At 42.5% G+C, this 19,932-nt stretch overlaps 1 protein-coding gene across 1 annotated transcript; it reads right to left on the minus strand.

Annotated features, from left to right (window-relative positions):
- Positions 1 to 589: 589 nt before the first annotated feature.
- On the minus strand, positions 590 to 1,525 carry LOC105515323 (olfactory receptor 13-like). Its single transcript, XM_011947114.1, is given in 1 exon segment — positions 590 to 1,525. A coding segment is annotated over 1 exon segment (936 nt).
- Between the last annotated feature and the right edge of the window lie 18,407 nt (positions 1,526 to 19,932).

Consider the following 19,932-nt stretch of genomic DNA (forward strand, 5'->3'; position numbering starts at 1 on the left):
CTTCCTCACATGTACTTCTCTTCCAGTCTTAGTCTGTGTCACTTGAAATGGCATTACAGTGGGGAAAGGGGGCAGGAATAGAATGCACTTTCATTGAGCACTAAACATGGATCCATTACTTTACACCAAAGACAGGATAATGGTTAAGAGCATGGACACTAGAATCAGTCTTGGGCTCCAGTCCCAAATCTACTGCTAATTAGCAGAGTGACCTTGGGCAAGTTATCTTTTTTTTTTTAATATACACCTATTATGTACCCAAAGAGCAGGTTATCTAAGCTTTGTGTGCCTACATCCTCTTCTAGAAACCAGTGATAATAATAGTATTTATTTCAAAGGATTGTCCTGATGGTTAATTGAAATAGTACATGTGAAGTGGCTGAACACCATGCCTGGTGTCCCCGGAAGACATTTCAGGGTCTGGTCTGCCAAACAGTGAACTGTCTCCCACAGACCTGTGTGGAGTTGAGATTGGGAGCTGAGTGGGAGTGTCCTCTGGTGCTGCTGGTCATGTGATGAGTGTGTGGGGCAGTGATTGTGCACCATGAGTCTTATTTCTCTGACCCCCAGTTATCACTCCAGGGACTCATTATAAGGCCCTGCCCCAGCCTGTCACCCTGAGGACAGCCCTCTTCACATCCTTGTTCCGGAGGCTGTAGATGATGGGGTTGAGGAAGGCAGAGATGACATTGTAGAATAGAGCCAGCTTCTTGTCCTCTTCCAAGGAGGCCTTAGAGCCAGGCTTCATGTACATGACCATGGCTGGCACAGAGAACATGGTGACCACAGTGATATGGGAGGCACAGGTGGAGAACGCCTTTAGTTGCCCCTGTGCTTAATGTATCTTTAAGATGGCAATGAAAATGTTGAAATAAATTACAAGAATGAGGGAAAGTGGGATCAGGATGACACTGAAACCAAGAATGAAATCTACTCGGTCATTGACTGAGGTATCTGCACAAGCTAGCTTTAAGACTGCAGGGATTTCACAGAAGAAGTGGTTGATTCTGTTGGGGCCACAGTATGGCAGGTGCATGGCAAAGACTGTGTAGACAAGGGCAGAGATGACACCCCAGAGTCCACAAAAAATGACCATTACCCCACAGAGCCAAGGGCTCATGATGACCTTGTACCTGAGTGGGTGGCAGATGGCCACATACCTGTCTATAGACATGATGGCAAAGAGCCAGGACTCAGTGATGCCTAGCACCAAGAAAATGTACATTTGGGCCACACAGCTCGTGAAAGGGATTGTCTTCTTCTCACTGGCCAGATGTGCCAACATCTGGGGCACAGTTGTAGTCGTGTAGCCCAGGTCCAACATGGACAAGATGCCAATAAAGAAGTACATGGGAGTATGAAGGTGTGAATCCAGGCAAATGAGGATGGCAATCAAGCCATTGCCCAGAATAATCAACAGGTAGATCATCAGAAAGGCCAAGAAGAGCAGAGGAGTGGTCCTGGGGCTGAGGGAGAAGCCCAGAAGGATGAATTCAGTCACAAAGGACTGGTTGGGCTCCTGCATTATGTTCCACCTCTCAATGAAAAAGAAAGGCACCAATTCAGACAGGGAACTAGCTAAGGTTTGCACTCGAGCTGGGGTCGCTGGTGGGGTTGGGTAATGGTCAATGCCCAGTTCAGCTGAAACATGATAATCCCCAACAATACCACCAATTTTACCTGCTCTTGTCCACTGCCACCACTCCCAGGAGATTTATGAAGAGGAGTCACATCTAGCACTGGCTGTACCTCCAAACCACCAACACTTACCCGTCTCAGCCTCAGTTTCTCCAGCTGTGAAATGAAAGCATTGAACTAGCCGGTCTCTAATTCCCCTTAGCATCCTTCTTTCCTTAGTGAGGCACTTGGATTTCCTTCATGCCACCAAGCGTTTTGAGATAAATATCGGTGTATTGACTCTATGCAAGTTGGAAAATTTCAGAGGCCTGTAACAATGAGAATACCCACATTATCCTTTGAAGATATCTATTTTTTTTTATCACTTTAATTTTACCCTCAGTCTGTCTACAGGCCAAGACAACTCTCTGACTACCCACCCACTCGATCTCAGGCCACAGTGTAGTAGAAAAAACACTGACTTCTAAATCCGGCCAGTATAATTTGCTGAGAGAATGACCTTGAACAAGCCATTTACCCTTCCCCCAACCTCTTTGAGATGGCTTCCAGAAGTGCAAAATGAGAATAATTGTCTCTCTGTTTCAGGTTTGCTGTGAAGATTGAATAATAGTTTGGCACGGAAATTATCACACAAGAAGGCCTAACACGTGATATGTGTTCAATAAATCTTAACTGCATTTCTGCATGGTTCTACATATACAAGACCGGTATTCAGGTCCAAGCTGTGCAAGTAGATGTCTTGAGAAGTCACTCCATCATCCTTGATGCCCAGCATCAATTTTCAACGCCCCAGGTGTCTACCCTCTGTTCCTTCTCCCCACAAAAGTCAACATTCTGTTAACACTTGCGTCTTCTTGCTGACCCCTAGCTCTGTCTCTCTGAGCCTCAGTTTCTCCATGGAAACAGGGAAAGGGCACCCTCTCTGAAGAGATGTCATATGCATCATCAGCCCTTAGGAAATGGAGCTATCTTGATGTCCTCCGTGTTTCTCCTTCTCCTGGTACCAATTTGTCTGATCTCAACCTACATATTCCCCAGTTTGCTTGCTCTCCTTCGGAGCACCATGAACGAGTCTTCACAGGAACCTGTGCCTGCACTCAATCCATTAGATTGTTTATGAATTTTGGTCAAAAGGACTGCACAGTTTGACTCTCCTCTGTGCTAGGCATCTTTCCAGGACCTACATTGATGTTAATCTGATAGACGTCACGTAGCTGACAGACAACTATTTTCATTAAAATCTACCTTTCACCAAAGAGCTTTTGCAGGTCACGTTGTCTCCCTAGGTTGGCCTCAGTTTCTTCCTCTGAACAAAAGATAATGGTGCTGGGGCCAGGTGGTCCTGAAGGGAGAGAAACCACATGACAGGGTGGAATGGGCATGGGGTTTAGAGACAGCTGGTGCTGCTTGGATTCTGACTTTGACTTGACTTGCTGTGTGACCTGGACTGTTAGTTCCCTTTTCTAGGCCTCTATTTCCTCAGCTATAAAATAGTATTCAAAATACCTACTTTGAAAGCCACATTCTTCTTGTGGAGAAGCAGCCCAAAGAGGTTGGACTATTCCACCTTGGGCATTGTATGGGGAAATGTGCTGCCATTTTTCACTATTTATTATTTACATGAAGCCAATGAATGGGATTTTTATTTAGGCTCTGGTGTTAAAGAGTGTTTAACCTGGTCAAACCGTGAAGGCAGGCCGTGATCAGTTGGGACAAGCTGTCCATAAACCAGTGAAGTATGCCTGCAGATGCCGTTCTACAACCAGGACCTTGGTTTCCTGAACCCCAGAGCCCCCATCACTTCTCCCTAACTCTTCTGAGGGTGTACAATAGTCTCTACAAAGCATTTGGGAAAAAACTGCCTGACTCTCAGACATTGTAAGCAGAAAGCCCATGTGAGGGAGACCCAGGAGTGACATCATCCACCATGATGAGCCCAGCCTCTATGCCTCCATTTGGGCCAAAAATATAGAATTCAGCTTTTGAGCTGTGCCTTGCAAAATGCTTTGACATTCATTCTCACTTTGAGGCTCCTGATGACTCTGTGAGAAGTATAGGGGAGGGATTATTATCATCATATCACAGGTGGAGAAACTGAGGCTCAGAGAGGGAATATACAGAAGAAACTGAATCTCATTCATTCTTCAGCAGCTGTAGGGTTTCCCATGTGCAGCAAAACCAGAGCTAGCCAGAGCTCAACTAATCTGAGTCATCAACTTACTGAAATTTTTTGTCCTTGATTCTTAGGATAAAAAAGCCAAATCTTAGGGGAAAAGAGTCTTGTGTTGGCTTTGGTTTGATTATAGTTATATATGAATATATATATACACACACACACGTATATATACATACACACATGTGTATATAACCATGCATGCACACACCGTGTGCATATGCACACCCACATATGCACACATGCATGCACACACAGTAATCAATGTCATTTGTCAGATCAGTCCAGTCAGACAGGTCAGCAACTTGGAAAATCCTTCAGCTCCTGTCTCTACATCCTATCTGTCCCCTGGTTCCATCGCTGCCACCTTCAAAATGCCTCTCCCACCCATCTTGTCTCTCTCCAATCCCACTGCAATGATCAGCTCAGACACTCAGCATCTGTCTCTCACCTGGTCTCATCTCAGTCCTCCCACTGGACGCTTTCTCAACCCATTCTCTGCCCTGTCCTTCAGAATGTTCTTCCTAAAACAAAAATCTGATTGGGCCACTTCTTCCTGGCTCCCTTGTCTGCAGGGAGAAGTCTAACAAATTTAGGCCAATTCCCCAGCTTCACTCTTAAAGCCAGACTTAGTTTTGGTCCTCAGACTCCAAGGAAGGTTGAGGGGCTCCACACTTTACAGAGATCATCTGCTGCTCTAGAGCTGACATAGAAAGCATCCCAGCTGCCCTGGAGGTCATCTCCAGAGAGGAGATGTGGAGATGGATTTACTGTAGGAAGGAGCTGTCTTCTAGGTCACAATGGGAATTTGTGTCAGAGTTGAGACTAGGATCCAGAACTCCTGACTCCCAACTGGTCAGCTCCTCAGGCTCAGTCTTAGCTCAAGGCAAGCCCAAGCTAACTGGGAAATTTTGCAGGTCATAGCTAGGCATGGTGGCTCACCCCTGTAATCCCAACATTTTGGGAGGCCAAGGTGGGAGGATCACTTGAGCCCAGGAATTCGAGACCAGCCTGGGCAATATAGTGAAACCTCATCTCCATAAAAAATAAAGACATAATAGCCAGGCAAGGTGGTGCATGCCTGTAGTCCCAGCTACTTGGCAGGGCAAGGCAAGAGGATCATTTGAGCTCTGGAGGTCAAGGTTGCAATGAGGTATCGTTGTGTCACTGCTCTCCAGCCTGGGCAACAAAGTGAAACCCTGTTGAAAGAAAGAGAAGAGGAGAGGAGGGAAGAGGAGGGGAGGGGAAGAAAGGGGAGGGGAGGGAAGAAGGGGGAAGGGAGGGAAGAAGGGGGAGGGGAAGAAAGAAGGGGAGGGGAGGGAAGGGGAGGGGGAGGAAAGAAAGCAAGAAAGAAAGAAAGAGGGAAAGAAAAGGAAGAAAGAAAGAAGGAAGGAAGGAGAGAAAGAAAGAAAAAGAAAGAAAGAAAGAAAGAAAGAAAGAAAGAAAGAAAGAAAGAAAGAAAGAAAGAGAAAGAAAGAAAAAAGAAAGGAAGGAAGGAAGGAAGGGAGAGAGAAATAAAGGAAGAAAGAAAAGAGAAAGGAAAGAAAGGGAGAAAGAAAAGTCTACAGGTCAGACACATCCTCACCAAGCAGCACAGCTCCACTTTATGCATGGCTTTATTGCTGCCCTCTGTAACCTGTAATGTAATACATAGCCTGGTGCATCATAAGACCCAATAAATGTTTGCTGAGTGATCTGCATACTGGGAGACCCTGGGAAGCCAGAACAAAGGAGAAAGGAATTATTACCTTCTCTCTCTCCCTATACTTTTCTCTCCTTTCCCTGGAGGTCAGGAAAGAATCACCTGTGTCTGAGAAGCCCCTCAGGAGAAACCAGGGCACAAGTCAATGGTGGATGGGGCGTTGGGAGAACTGGTGCTGAGTGCTGTGAATTTTTCTACTCTGTCCCTGTCCCAGCTAATATTAATAATTCTAGTGATAGCAGTTTATTATGTGCCAGGCACAGTAACATGTGCTTTACATTCATTATTTTATTTTATCCCCATAACTGGGTGATAGCTGAAAGATCTACTAATGAATATATGCACCATCCAATCAGAGCAGACACCAGCTACAGGAAGCAGGGAAAGCTGTAGCAGCCTGCCTGTGAGCTGAACAGGACACCCATGCATGCCACCCTGTACAGTGAGTAGCATTACTATACCCATTTTACAGATAAGGAAAGAGGTGACACCCCTTGCCGAGGGCCGCAGCTGTGCAGAGCCTGTACTCATGATCACAGGCAGCATCACCTCCCTGAGCATCTATAGCAAGAATGGCTGGGCTGACGTGCTAGAAAACAGGTCCTCATCCCCCCACAGCACTTACACATTCACTTGCCTGCTCATTCCCTGCCTCCTCCCAGGTAGGAGCTGAATGGAAGGAGTCAGAAGGAACAGAAAGCATAACCCAAAAGCAGGATGAGTGAAGCCAGGGCAGACAGTTGATCAAGCCAAGTAGATGCAGGGAGGAGACAATACCAGGCTTGTTGCTGGTGCTGCTTCTGCACACAGGGGAATGGCCATAGGCTGGTTCTATCCAAATCTGTGTGTCCACCTCTGGTCCCCAGCCCTTCATACCATGATCTCCTTCATATTGGGCTGCATGTGGTAACAATGGGCATCCCAACGAAAGGTCAGAGGCCAGGAGGGCAATGCTAGAGCTAGCCCTACCCACATGTCCTCCTCCTGCCATGTCCAGGCAGCCCCAGGAATCCTCAGAGCTGTCTGGGAAGAGGATAGAGGGCTGGTTCAGGGGCATAAGGGTAAGTGGGGAGTACCCTTCTCCAAGGGACTGGGGTCTGCTGTACCAGGTGATAGGGGTGAGTTATAGGAGCCCAGCACTATCCTAGGAGACAAAAGATAGAGCAATGTGGAGAGGGCTAAGGTGGCAGCTCCCCACCCCAGGGCAGCAAGAATGGACCAGGGTACAAGCCAGAGACACAGGCTGGGCTGAATGGAGACACGGAGGCAGAGTTGGAAAGAATCAACGTACACAAATGAGCAGACAGGAGACATGGCGGCAGGAAAGAGACTCAGTAGACGGGAAAGAGTTGAAAACAGAATCAGAAGGTCAGAGAGGAGCCTGGAGCCTGGCCCCAGGGAGCAAGTGTTGGCCCTAGGGTCCCCTGTCGACTGGGCTGGAGCAGCTGCCACATTCTCATGCCCCTCCTGCAGAAGCATACCTTGCAAAGCTGCCTGAAACCTGCAGCCTCCCTGAACATCACAAGCAAATGCTACCTTCAGAGTAAGATGCTGTCCCAGCCCATGGACCCTCAGCCCTGGTCTTCCCCTCCCAGATGAGGAGGGCAGCCACAGTCCTCCACAGAGCCTCAGTGTTTGGGAAGGGTCTTCATTCAGGGTAACCAGACCTGGCAGGAGTCCTGAGCCAGCAGGTTCTGAATCTTGCTGACATCTGCTCTGGATTGCAAGTCCCTCGCTGACACCTCAGCAACACCCACAAATCTGCTCTGGATAACCTCAGGAATTCACCAAACCTTGGGGCTGGAGGCAGTCTTGAAAAATCCAGCCCATACTCAAGCCCCTAACTTCTCTGCAGCCTCCCCGGCAAGCATGCTGCAGCTGCTGTTCACATCCTTCCAGGGACAGGAGGTTCCCTCTCTCAAGGCTCAAGGCCGCTTAGGTGGCCGTGACTCTGCCTTTCATAAAATCTTTTATTGTACTGAACTCAAAATAAGTACCGGTCCCTTCTGACTTCAATGATAAGTTCTCTAAGGCACCCCACGCTCCCATACTCTGCTCCACCCTCTCACCTCTAACAACACTCCCCTTTCTACCCCAGAATCCCCGTTCTATATTACAATGCAGTGACGTCTACATACTCCTGTCTTTCCTTAGGAGGGATGTGGGATTCTTGGGTCACCTTCTGTCCTCTTAATAAGCCCTTCTTGTTCTGATCCCACCCGTAATTCCCAAGATGGATCCTTGCCTCCACATAATGTCTCTAGTGTCAGGCAGCAGCCCCAGCAGACAAACTTCCCACTGACAGCCACAGGGATCCCCACACCCTCTGCTCAGCAGCTAAGGGCTCTGAAAATCAACCTCTGGGGAAGTGATTGGTGTGGCATAAGGCTAAGGGATTTATAGTCAGACTTGGCCACTGTGACCTGGACAAGTCATGTAGCTTCCCAGAGCCCCTGTTTCCTCTCTAAAATGGACCCATGTTCCCTATGTCACAATCATACCTGCAATTCATTTTTGTTTTTGTTTGTTTTTAAAGTTGTCATTACAGACCAGACATTGAATATGTACTACATCCTTGTGGCATTGTTTTAATTTTACAGATACAGAGCTGGAAACTTGGAGCATCAAGTAGCCTGTGTGGAGCTGGGATTATGCACACAGTTTTGTCTGACCACACAGGCTGTGCCCCTAATCAATACTTAATCCAGTGTCATGATCCACTACAAGCCAGGCCAGAGACAGGAGCCACCAGGGCTCCTGGATGGGAAGGACAGAGTCACATGTGGAAATGTCCAGGAGTAGGAGGTGGTTGACCAAACAAACTCTAGACCTAAGAGCAGAAATCTGTGAGGGCAGGAGTTTCTTCTAGGGCTTTTGCTAAATACATACCCTCCTGGGAATCTGGAAGGAATAGATAAATGGGACCGATATTTATTGAACACTTTTAGTGTGCCAGGCACTTCACAAGCACCATTTCATTCAGTTCTCCAACAACTCTGTGCTCTGTGAGAGAAACACATTATTTCCACTTAATAAGTGAGGACATTGAAGATCAGAGAGGTGAAATGACTTACTCTGAGTCAAAGCTGTTACTCCAGCTGTTCAAGGTAGCTGAGATCTCATCTAGGTCTGACTGATTTTTTAAAGTACCTTGACTGCACTCTGCTTGCGAGGTGGGGAGAATAACAAACTGGGACCACCTGGGTCTCTAGCCTAGAGAGAGGGCCTGCCCTCAGCTCTTCTGATGACTGGGTCACCTGCAGAATGACTCCCCAAAGTTGAACCCCAGCCTCTCCAGGAACCCTGAGTTGTTTCTGAGGTCCCTACCTGAGCTTCAAGGTGATGGACACTGACAAGGAAAGAGAAAATCTCGATTCTCAGTCCAGGGGATGTCCACTGTACATTCATTTACACCCGTACTAGATTCCTGTCTGCTACTGAGTTACAAAAGTAATCCATATTCATCAAGAAAATTAGCAAACACTGAAAAGTAGAAAGAAGAAAAAAATCATGCTTTAGTTCCATACAGTAAAGAACATTTTTATTTTGACTTCTTGATGTTTCTCTAATTTTTTTCTATGCCAAAATGATAGTGTTTGTTTTTCTCTTGCCTGGTTGATATCACACTTTAGATTCAACTTTACTGTGACAGATTCTAGTTGGTTGGTCCCCTTCCTTGCAAATAGAACCATATTCTTGCTGACATTTATTTGGGACAGTCAATCCACCATAAAAAATCTAAGCCCAAATGACAACCCTGTTTCTCCCTTGCCCAGACCCCACATCCTGAAGGGCGATATTGAACCTGATCCCATCCAGTGAGACTTAAGAACTCCTCTAAGGAGTTTTTGTGAATATAATTTGTTTTCCTGACATAAGAGATAGAGTGACTGTGATACAGTCCCATTCCTCAGACCGTCTTTCCCCCACTGTGAATACAGATGTAATGTCTGGAGTTAGGCAAGCTCTCTTGACATCATGAGAAAAAGACTGAGACTCACAGTGGTCTCCCACTAACATTATTCAACTGTGAACAAACGCAACTAGTCATTTATCTCAATACTTCTTGTTATGTGAAAAAAAAATTCCTGTATATATGAACCAGTATTAGTTGGGTTTTCTGTTCTTCTTTGCAGGCCAATTCTAATGGATTAATTATTATGCCTTTTTAAAGACTTAATATTACATAGTAAGCAATTTACCATCCACTGACATATCCTTTATAACCATTATTTTCAAGGAATTGTTAGCCTATTGTTGGACATGTAGTTTTGATCCCATTTTTTTTTTCTATTAAAAATGGTACCTAATTGGATAGCACTACAATGTAGTAAGCTTTCCTGGTATAAAAAAAATATTGAGTTGAGTTAGAGTTATAAAATATAGAAGTAGCAGTTTCAGACTTTGTTACCAACCAGGATGAAGTAACATGCATCAGAATTAACCACCCCCCCCACACACACATCTGTAATAACTACAAATCTTTAAAACAATGTGAAACAATATTATTTGAGACACTGGACATCAAGCAGTAAGAGACAGTGATCTATGAGACTTGAGAAACCAGTGAGTTCAACGCTACCATTTCCCCAAGTTACTGCTTAGAAAGAGTGACCAGGCTATGCTGTGGGTACTGAGGACACGGAGGAGGCCAGTGGTCTCCATGGGTTGAGGAGATAGAGTTGAGAGTTCAGGGAGACCAAAGTGGCTCTCTGAAGAGTTCACAGAGGAGAGCACTGGGGAAATGAGAGCTGCACAAAGAAAGAGCTCCAGAGATTTGCACGGGGTCCCACCCAAGTCTTCAGCTAAGTATTGATCAGTGCATTTGTGTGAGGAAATGGCCAGAGGATGGGGCAGGAAGGAAGCAAGTGAGTACAGGGGGAAAAGTGAAAGGATTAGAGGGAACAAACCTCAGAGCTCATATAGGGCCATAGATACTTCCTGTTCCCACTAGCCAGACTAAATGCTGCTCTGCTCTCACATAACAAAACTTAAAAGCAAAACTCAAAAGGGTCAAAATGTTTACAAGTAACTTAACTACATTCCAGAAAAATGCTCAAGAGTATTTATTAGGAATCAAAAATAAAATATCCAACACAGTTGGATAAACAAAGTAAGATTCAAATGTCTGACACCCAATAAAAATTACCAGGAATGCCATAAAACAAAATGATACAACCTATAATGAGGAGAAAAATAATTTGGTTAAAACTGACTCAGAAATACACAGATCAATAAGAATAAGTAGATAAGGACATTAAATGGTTATTATGTCTATATTCCATATGTTTAAGAAGCTACAATAACAAGAAACATGAAAAATATAAGTCTAAGACTGAAATATAATTATAAAACTATATAGAAATGAAAACTATAATGTGTTAGATGAAAAATGCACTGGGTAAGATTAACAGTAGATTAGACATTGCTGAAGAAAAGATTAACAAACATAACAAAACCAACCAAAGCAGAACACACAGAAAAAAGGCTTTTGAAAAGTGAATAGAGCATCAGTGAGATGTGAGACAACTTCAAATGGCCTAAAATGTTTAATAAACATTATCAAAATAAAAAACCAGAAAGATATTTGAAAAAATAATGGCTAAAAATTGTCCAAATATAGTTAAAACTATAAGCCCATACATCCAAGAAAAAATGAAAACTAAATATGAAGAAAATTCTAACAAGACCTGTCATAAGAAAATTGCTTGAAACCAGTGCTAGTCTTAAAAGAAGCCAGAAAAAGTATTACATATAGAGAATCAAAGATCAGAATAACAGCCAACTTCTCGTCAATGGCAAGGGAAGCAAAAAAACCCTGGAACAATGTCTTTAAGGTTCTGAAAGAAAGAAAACAAAACCGTCAAACAAGAAGATTTTACCCAGAAAAAATATCTTTCAAATATCAAGGTGAAAGAAAGAATTTTTCAGACATTGAAAGCTGAAAAACAATGACAGAAATATATCTAGTAAATCTCCAAACATTGGAAACTAAAGCACACATCTAAAAACTTGTGAGGCAAAGGAAAACAAAAAATTAGAAAGTATTTGGAGCCAATGAAAATGAAAACACAATATATCAAAATTCGTGAGATATAGTTAAAGCAGTATTTAGTGAGAAATTTATAGCACTAAATGTTTATATTAAAAAAAGAAGCACTTTGGGAGGCTGAGGCAGGTGGATCACGAGGTCAGGAGATCAAGATTATCCTGGCTAATACAGTGAAACCCCGTCTCTACTAAAAATACAAAAAATTAGCGGGGTGTGGTAGCGGGTGCCTGTAGTACCAGCTACCCGGGAGGCTGAGGCAGGAGAATGGCGTGAACCCAGGAGGCGGAGCTTGTGGTGAGCCGAGATCGCGCCACTGTACTCCAGCCTGGGCAAAAGTGTGAGACTCTGTCAAAAAAAAAAAAAAAAAGAAAAAGAAAAAAGATCTCATAGCAATTACCTCTGCTTCCACCTTAAGACTAGATAAAGAAGGCCCAATTAAACTCAAATAAGAAGAAAAAATGAAATAGCAGATATTACAAAACCAATGAAGTGGAACATAGAAAAACAATATATAAAACCAACAAAACCAAAGGCTAATATTTTTGGAGTTTTTTTAGACGGTAAATAATATTGACAATGCTATAGCCCAACTGATCAGGAAAAAAGATAGAAGACACGAATTTCCAATAAGAAGGGTAATATCAGTATAAATTCTATAGATATTAAAAGAATAAGGGAATGCAGTGAACAACTTTATTTCAATAAATTAGAAACAGATAAAATGGACAAATTCATTGAAATACATTAACTAACAAAGCTCATTGAAAAGAAATAGATAACCTGAATAGACACATATCTATTTTAAAGATTGAATGTGTGGTTAAAACCCTTTCACAAGAGGAGCAGGCAGCAATCTTTGCTGTTGTGCAGCCTCCGCTGGTGATACCCAGGCAAACAGGGTCTGGAATGGACCTCCAGCAATCTCCAGCAGACCTGCAGAAGAGGGGCCTGACTGTTAGAAGGAAAACTAACAAACAGAAAGCAAAGTATCAACATCAACAAAAAGGATGACCACACAAAAACACCATCTGAAGGTCACCAACATCAAAAACCAAGGGTAGGTAAACCCATGAAGATGAGGAAAAACCAGTGAAAAAAGGCTGAAAATCCCCAAAACCAGAATGCCTCTTCACCTCCAAAGGATCACAACTCCTCGCCAGCAAGGGCACAAAACTGGATGGAAAATCAGTTTGACGAGTTGACAGAAGCAGGCTTCAGAAGATGGGTAATAACAAACTCCTCCAAGCTAAAGGAGCATGTTCTAACCCAATGCAAGGAAGCTAAGAACCTTGATAAAAGGTTACAGGAATTGCTAGCTAGAATAGCCAGTTTAGAGAAGAATATAAATGACCTGATGGAGCTGAAAAACACAGCATGAGAACTTCATGAAGCATACACAAGTATCAATAGCCAAATCGATCAAGCAGAAGAAAGGATATCAGAGATTGAAGATCAACTTACTGAAATAAAATGTGAAGACAAGATTAGAGGAAAAAGAATAAAAGGAAAGAACAAAGCCTCCAAGAAATATGGGACTATATGAAAAGACCAAACCTACGTCTTATTAGTGTACCTGAAAGTAACAGGAGAATGGAACCAAGTTGGAAAACACACTTCAGGGTATTATCCAGGAGAACTTCCCCAACCTAGCAAAACAGGCCAACATTCAAATTCAGGAAATACAGAGAACATCACAAAGATACTCCTGGAGAAGAGCAACCCCAAGACATATAATCTTCAGAGTCTCCAAGGTTGAAAGGTAGGAAAAAATGTTAAGGGCAGCCAGAGAGAAAGGTCTGCTCACCCACAAAGGGAAGCCCATCAGACTAATAGTGGATCTCTCTGCAGAAACCCTACAAGCCAGAAGAGAGTGGAGGCCAGTGGATATTCTTAAAGAAAAGAATTTTCAACCCAGAATTTCATATCCAGCCAAACTAAGCTTCATAAGTGAAGGAGAAATAACATTCTTTACAGACAAACAAATGCTGAGGGATTTTTTTTCATCACGAGGCCTGCCTTACAAGAGTTCCTGAAGGAAGCACTAAATATGGAAATGAAAAACCAGTACCAGCCACCGTAAACACATGCCAAAATGTGAAGACCTTCAACACTATGAAGAAACTGCATCAACTAACGGGCAAAATATCCAGCTAGCATCCTAATGACGGGATCAAATTCATAATAACAATATTAACCTTAAATGTAAATGGGTCAATGCCCCAATTAAAAGATACAGACTGGCATATTTGATAGAGAGTCAAGACCATTGGTGTGCTGTATTCAGGAGACACATCTCACTCACAAAGACACATATACGCTCAAAATAAAGGGATGGAGGAATATTTACCAAGCAAATAGAAAGCAAAAAACAAACAAACAAACAAACAAAAGAACAGAGGTTGCTATCTTAGTCTCTGATAAAACAGACTTTAAACCAATAAAGATCAAAAAAGACAAAGAAGGGCAATACATGATGGTAATGGTATCAATGCAACAAGAAGAGCTAACTATCCTAAATATATATCCACCCAATACCAGAGCACCCAGATTCATAAAGCAAGTTCTTAATATTAGTGGGAGACTTTAACACCCTACTGTCAATATTAGGTCAATGGGACAGGAAATCAACAAGGATATTCAGAACTTGAACTCAGCTCTGGTCCAAGTGGACCTAACAGACATCTACAGAACTCTCCACTCCAAATCAAGAGAATATACATTCATCTCAGCACTACATAGCACTTCTTCTGAAATTGACCATATAATTGGAAGTAAAACACTCCTCAAAACAAAACAGAACAAAAACAGAAATCGTAACAGTCTCTCAGACCACAGTGCTATCAAATTAGAACTCAGGATTAAGAAACTCACTCAAAACCACACAACTGCATGGAAAATGAACAACCTGCTCCTGAATGACTACTGGGTACATAATCAAATAAGGCAGAAATAAATAAGTTCTTTGAAACCAATGAGAACAAAGACACAACGTACCAGACTCTCTGGGACACAGCTAAAGCAGTGTTTAGTGAGAAATTAACAGCATTAAATGCCCACAGAAGAAAGCAGGAAATATCTAAAATTGACACTCTAACATCACAATGAAAAGAACTAGAGAAGCAAGAGCAAATAAATTCAAAAGCTAGCAGAAGATAAGAAATAACTAAGATCAGAGCAGAACTGAAGGACATAGACACTCAAAAATCCCTTTAAAAAATCAGTGAATGCAGGAGTTGGTTTTTTGAAAAGATTAACAAAATAGATAGACCACTAGCCAGACTAATAAAAAAGAAAAGAGAGAAGAATCAAATAGATACAATAAAAAATGATAAAGAGATCACCACTGATCCCACAGAAATACAAACTACATCACAGAATATGATACACACCTCTATGAAAATAAACTAGAAAATCTAGAAGGAATGGATAAATTCTTGGGCATATAGACTCTCCCAAGACTAAACCAGGAAGAATTCAAGCCCTGAATAGACCAATAACAAGTTCTGAAATTGAGGCAGTAATTAACAGCCTATCAACAACAACAACAACAAAAAAAATGCCCAGGACCAGAGGTATTCACAGCCAAATTCTACCAGAGGTACAAAGAGGAGATGTTACTATTCCAATATTAACAATAGATGTTAATCTATTCCAAACAACAGAAAAAGAGGGACTCCTCCCTAACTCATTTTATGAGACCAGCATCATCCTGATACCAAAACCTGGCAGAGACACAACATAAAAAGAAAAATTCAGACCAATATCCATGATGAACATTGATGCAAAATTCCTCAATAAAATATTGGCAAACCAAATCCACCAGCACATCAAAAAGCCTATCTATCACGATGAAGTCAGCTTCATTCCTGGGATGCAAGGATGGTTCAACATACGCAAATCAATAAATGTAATCTATCACATAAGCAGAACCAATGACAAAAACAATAAGATTATCTCAAAAGATGCAGAAAAGGCCTTTTATAAAATTCAACATCCCTTCCTGCTAAAAAAACACTCAATAAACTAGGTATTGATGGAACGTATCTCAAAATAAAAACAGATATTTATGACAAACCCACAGCCAATATCTTACTGAATAGGAAAAAGCCAGAAGCATTCCCTTTGAAAACTAGCACAAGACAAGGATGCCCTCTGTCACTATTCCTACTCAACATAGTATTGGAAGTTCTGGCCAGGGCAATCAGGCAAGAGAAAGAAATAAAGTATATTCAAATAGGAAGAGAGGAAGTCAAATTATCTCTGTTTGCAGGTGACATGATTGTATATTTAGAAAACCCCATCGTCTCAGCCCAAAAACTCCTTAAGGTGATAAGCAACTTCAGCAAAATCTCAGAATACAAAATCAATATGCAAAAATCACAAGCATTCCTATACAGCAATAATAGACAGAGCCAAATCATGAGTGAATTCCCATTCAAAATTGCTGCAAAGAGAATAAAATACTTAGGAATAAAACTTACAAGCAATGTGAAGGACCTCTTCAGGGAGAACTACAAACCACTGCTCAAGGAAATAAGAAAAGATACAAACAAATGGAAAAACATTCCATGTGCATGGATAGGAAGAATCAATATTGTGAAAATGGCCATGCTGCCCAAAGTTATTTATAGATTCAATACTATTCCCAGCAAGCTACCATTGACTTTCTTCACAGAATTATAAAAAACTACTTTAAATTTCACGTGGGACCAAAAAAGAGCTCACATAGCCAAGACAATCCTAAGCAAAAAGAACAAAGCTGGAGGCATCATGCTACCTGACTTCAAACTATACTACAAGAGTCCAGTAACAAAACAGTATGGTGCTCGTACCAAAACACGCATATAGACCAATGGAACAGAACAGAGGCCTCAGAAATAACACCACACATCTACAACCATCTGATCTTTGACAAACCTAACAAAAATAAGCAATGGGGAAATGATTCCCTATTTAATAAATGGTGTTTGGAAAACTGGCTAGCCTTATGCAGAAACCTGAAACCGGACCCCTTCCTTACACCTTTTACAAAAATTAACTCAAGATGAATTAAAGATTTAAACATAAGACCCAACACCATAAAAGCCCTAGAAGAAAACCTAGGCAATACCATTCAGGACATGGGCATGGGCAAAGACTTCATGACTAAAACACCAAAAGCAATGGCAACAAAAGCCAAAATTGACAAATGGGATCTAATTAAACTAAACATCTTCTGCACAGCAAAAGAAACTATCATCAGAATGATAAGGCAACCTATAGAATGGGAGAAAATTTTTGCAATCTATCCATCTGACAAAGGGCTAATATCTGGAATCTACAAGGAACTCAAACAAATTTACAAGAAAAAAACAACTCCATCAAAAAGCGGCAAAGGATATGAACAGACACTTTTCAAAAGATGACATTTATGTGGCCAACAAAAATATGAAAAAAAGCTCATAATCACTGGTCATTAGAGAAATGCAAATAAAAACCACAATGAGATACCATCTCACGCCAGTTAGAATGGTGATCACTAAAAAGTCAGGAAACAACAGATGCTGGCAAAGATGTGGAGAAATAGAAATGTTTTTATACTGTTGGTGGGAGTGTAAATTAGTTCAACCATTGTGGAAGACAGTGTGGTGATTCCTCAAGGATCTAGAACCAGAAATACCATTTGGCACTGCAATCCCATTACCGGGTATATATCCAAAGTATTATAAATCATTCTACATAAAGACACATGCACACGTATGTTTATAGCCACACTATTCACAATAGCAAAGACTTGGAACCAACCCAAATGCCCATCAGTGACAGACTGAATAAAGAAAATGTGGTGCATATGCACCATGGAATACTATGGGGCCATAAAAAAGGATGAGTTCATGTCCTTTGCAGGGGCATGGATGAAACTGGAAGCCGTCATTCTCAGCCAACTAACAGGAACAGAAAACCAAACACCGCATGTTCTCACTCATAAGTGGAAGCTGAGCAATGAGAACATATGGCACAGGGAGGCGAACCTCACACACTGGGGCCTGTCAGGGGTTGGGCGGCAAAGGGAGGGATAGCATTAGGAGAAATGCCTAATGTAGATGATGTGTTGATGGGCTCAGCAAACCACCATGGTACATGTATACCTATGGAACAAACCTGCACGTCTGCACATGTACCCCAGAACTTAAAGTATAATAAATAATGAAATATAAATAAATATATAAATAAAATATATAATGTATTTATGTATTTATTTATTTTTCTTTAAGAGATTTGCTCTGTTGCCCAGGCTGGAGTGCAGTGGCAAGATCAGCCTCCTGGGCTCAGGCTCTCCTCCCACTTCAGCCTCCTGGGTAGCTGGGACAACAGGCATGTGCTACCTCATCTGGCTAATTTTTAAATTTTTCATAGAGATGGCCTCTTGTTATGTTGCCCAGGCTGGTCTCTAACTCATGGCCTCAACTGATTCTCCTCCTGCCTTGGCCTTGCAAGTGCTGGGATTACAGATGTGAGCCACTGTGCCCGGATCCCTATATATTCTTAAGTGGAATAAAGGGAGGTAAGACTTGGGCTGGGAGAGTGGAGAAAATAAATAGTCTACTGAAGGTCCTAAGATGGTTATGATGGTAGCCTCCACCACCAGCCTAGCATTTTTACATTCAATTTTATTTGATGTGGTCTATACTGAAAAGGTGAGGCTGTGTGGGGGAAGGGAAGATCATTTTTAAAAGGCTAATTCTCTAGGAAAATTCTGCCTGAAATTCAAGTGATTGCTTGAGGAATAAAGCACTTTGTAATTCTATCTACAAAATTCAAAGGGTATGATTTAAAATTAGATTCCAGGCTGGGCATGGTGGCTCACACCTGTAATCCCAACACTTTGGGAGGCCGAGGCTAGAGGATCACTTGAGCTCAGGAGTTTGAGAACAGCCTGGGCAACATGGCAAGATTCCATCTCTACAATTTTTTTTTTTTTTTAATTAGCCAGGCATGGTGGCATGCACCTGTAGTCCCAGCTGCTCAGGAAGCTAGGTGGGAGGATTGCTTGAGCCCAGGAGTTGGAGACTGCAGTGAGCAATGATCGTGGAACTGCACTACAGCCTGGGCAACACAGCAAGACCTTGTGTTAAGAAAAATAATTTTAAAAATGAAAGATAGAGGCCGGGCACGGTGGCTCATGCCTATAATCCCAGCACTTTGGGAGGCTGAGGTGGGCAGATCGCTTGAGGCCAGGAGTTCAAGACCAGCCTGCTAACATGGTGGAACCCCATCTCTACTAAAACAAAATACAAAAATTAGCTGGGCATGGTGGCAGGTGCCTGTATTCCCAGCTGAGGCAGGAGAATCACTTAAACCCGGGAGGTGGAGGTTGCAGTGAGCTGTGACTGTGCCACTGCACTCCAGCCTGGGTGACAGAGCGAGACCCTGTCTCAAAAACAAAACAAAACAAAACAAAAAACCAAAAAAGATAGGCTAGGCACAGTGGCTCACGCCTGTGCTCCCTGGGAGGCTGAGATGAGTGGATCACTTGAAGTCAGGAGTTGCAGACCAGCCTGGCCCAAATGGCGAAACCCTGTCTCTACGAAAAATACAAAAATTAGTCAGGCATGGTGGTACATGACTGTAATCCCAGCTACTCAGGAGGCTGAGGCGGGAGAATCCCTTGAGCCTAGGAGGCAGAGGTTGCAGTGAGCCGAGATAGCACCACTGCACTCCAGCCTGGGCAACAGAGTGAAATTCTATCTCAAAAAAAAAAGACAAAAATTAGATTCCATATTATTTCCTAAAAAAATAAGTATAACTCTAAAAAAATTAAGGATGTATAATAAGGCATCTGAGCACAAAAATCAAAGTTTTAAAATCCAAATTTAAAAAAATCAGAGGCTAGGTGCGGTGGGTCACGCCTGTAATCCTAACACTTTGGGAGGCCAAGGTGGGCAGATCGCTTCAGCTCAGGAGTTCAAGCCCAGCCTGGCCAACGTGGCAAAACCCTATCTCTACAAAAAATACAAAAAAATGAGCCAGGCGTGGTGGCATGTGCCTGTAGTCCCAGCTACTTGGTGGGGGCAGAGATGGAAGGATTGCTTGAGCCTAGGAGGTTGAGGATGCGGTGAGCTGAGATTGCACCACTGCACTCCAGCCTGGGTGACAAAGTGAGACACTGCCTCAACAACAACAACAACAACAAATCAAAGTTCATCTAAATTCAATTGCCAGGTTTCTAATATTTTACCCTTGACTTCAATGCTGTAATGTAAAATACGGCTTTTTTTTTTTTTTTCTTTTGAGATGGAGTCTCGCTCTTGTTGCCCAGGCTGCAGTGCAATGGGGCAATCTCAGCTCACTGCAACCTCCACCTACTGTGTTCAAGTGATGCTCCTG

This window comes from Colobus angolensis, unplaced genomic scaffold, assembly GCF_000951035.1.
Source record: "Colobus angolensis palliatus isolate OR3802 unplaced genomic scaffold, Cang.pa_1.0 Scaffold106, whole genome shotgun sequence".
Classification (NCBI taxonomy): domain Eukaryota; kingdom Metazoa; phylum Chordata; class Mammalia; order Primates; family Cercopithecidae; genus Colobus; species Colobus angolensis.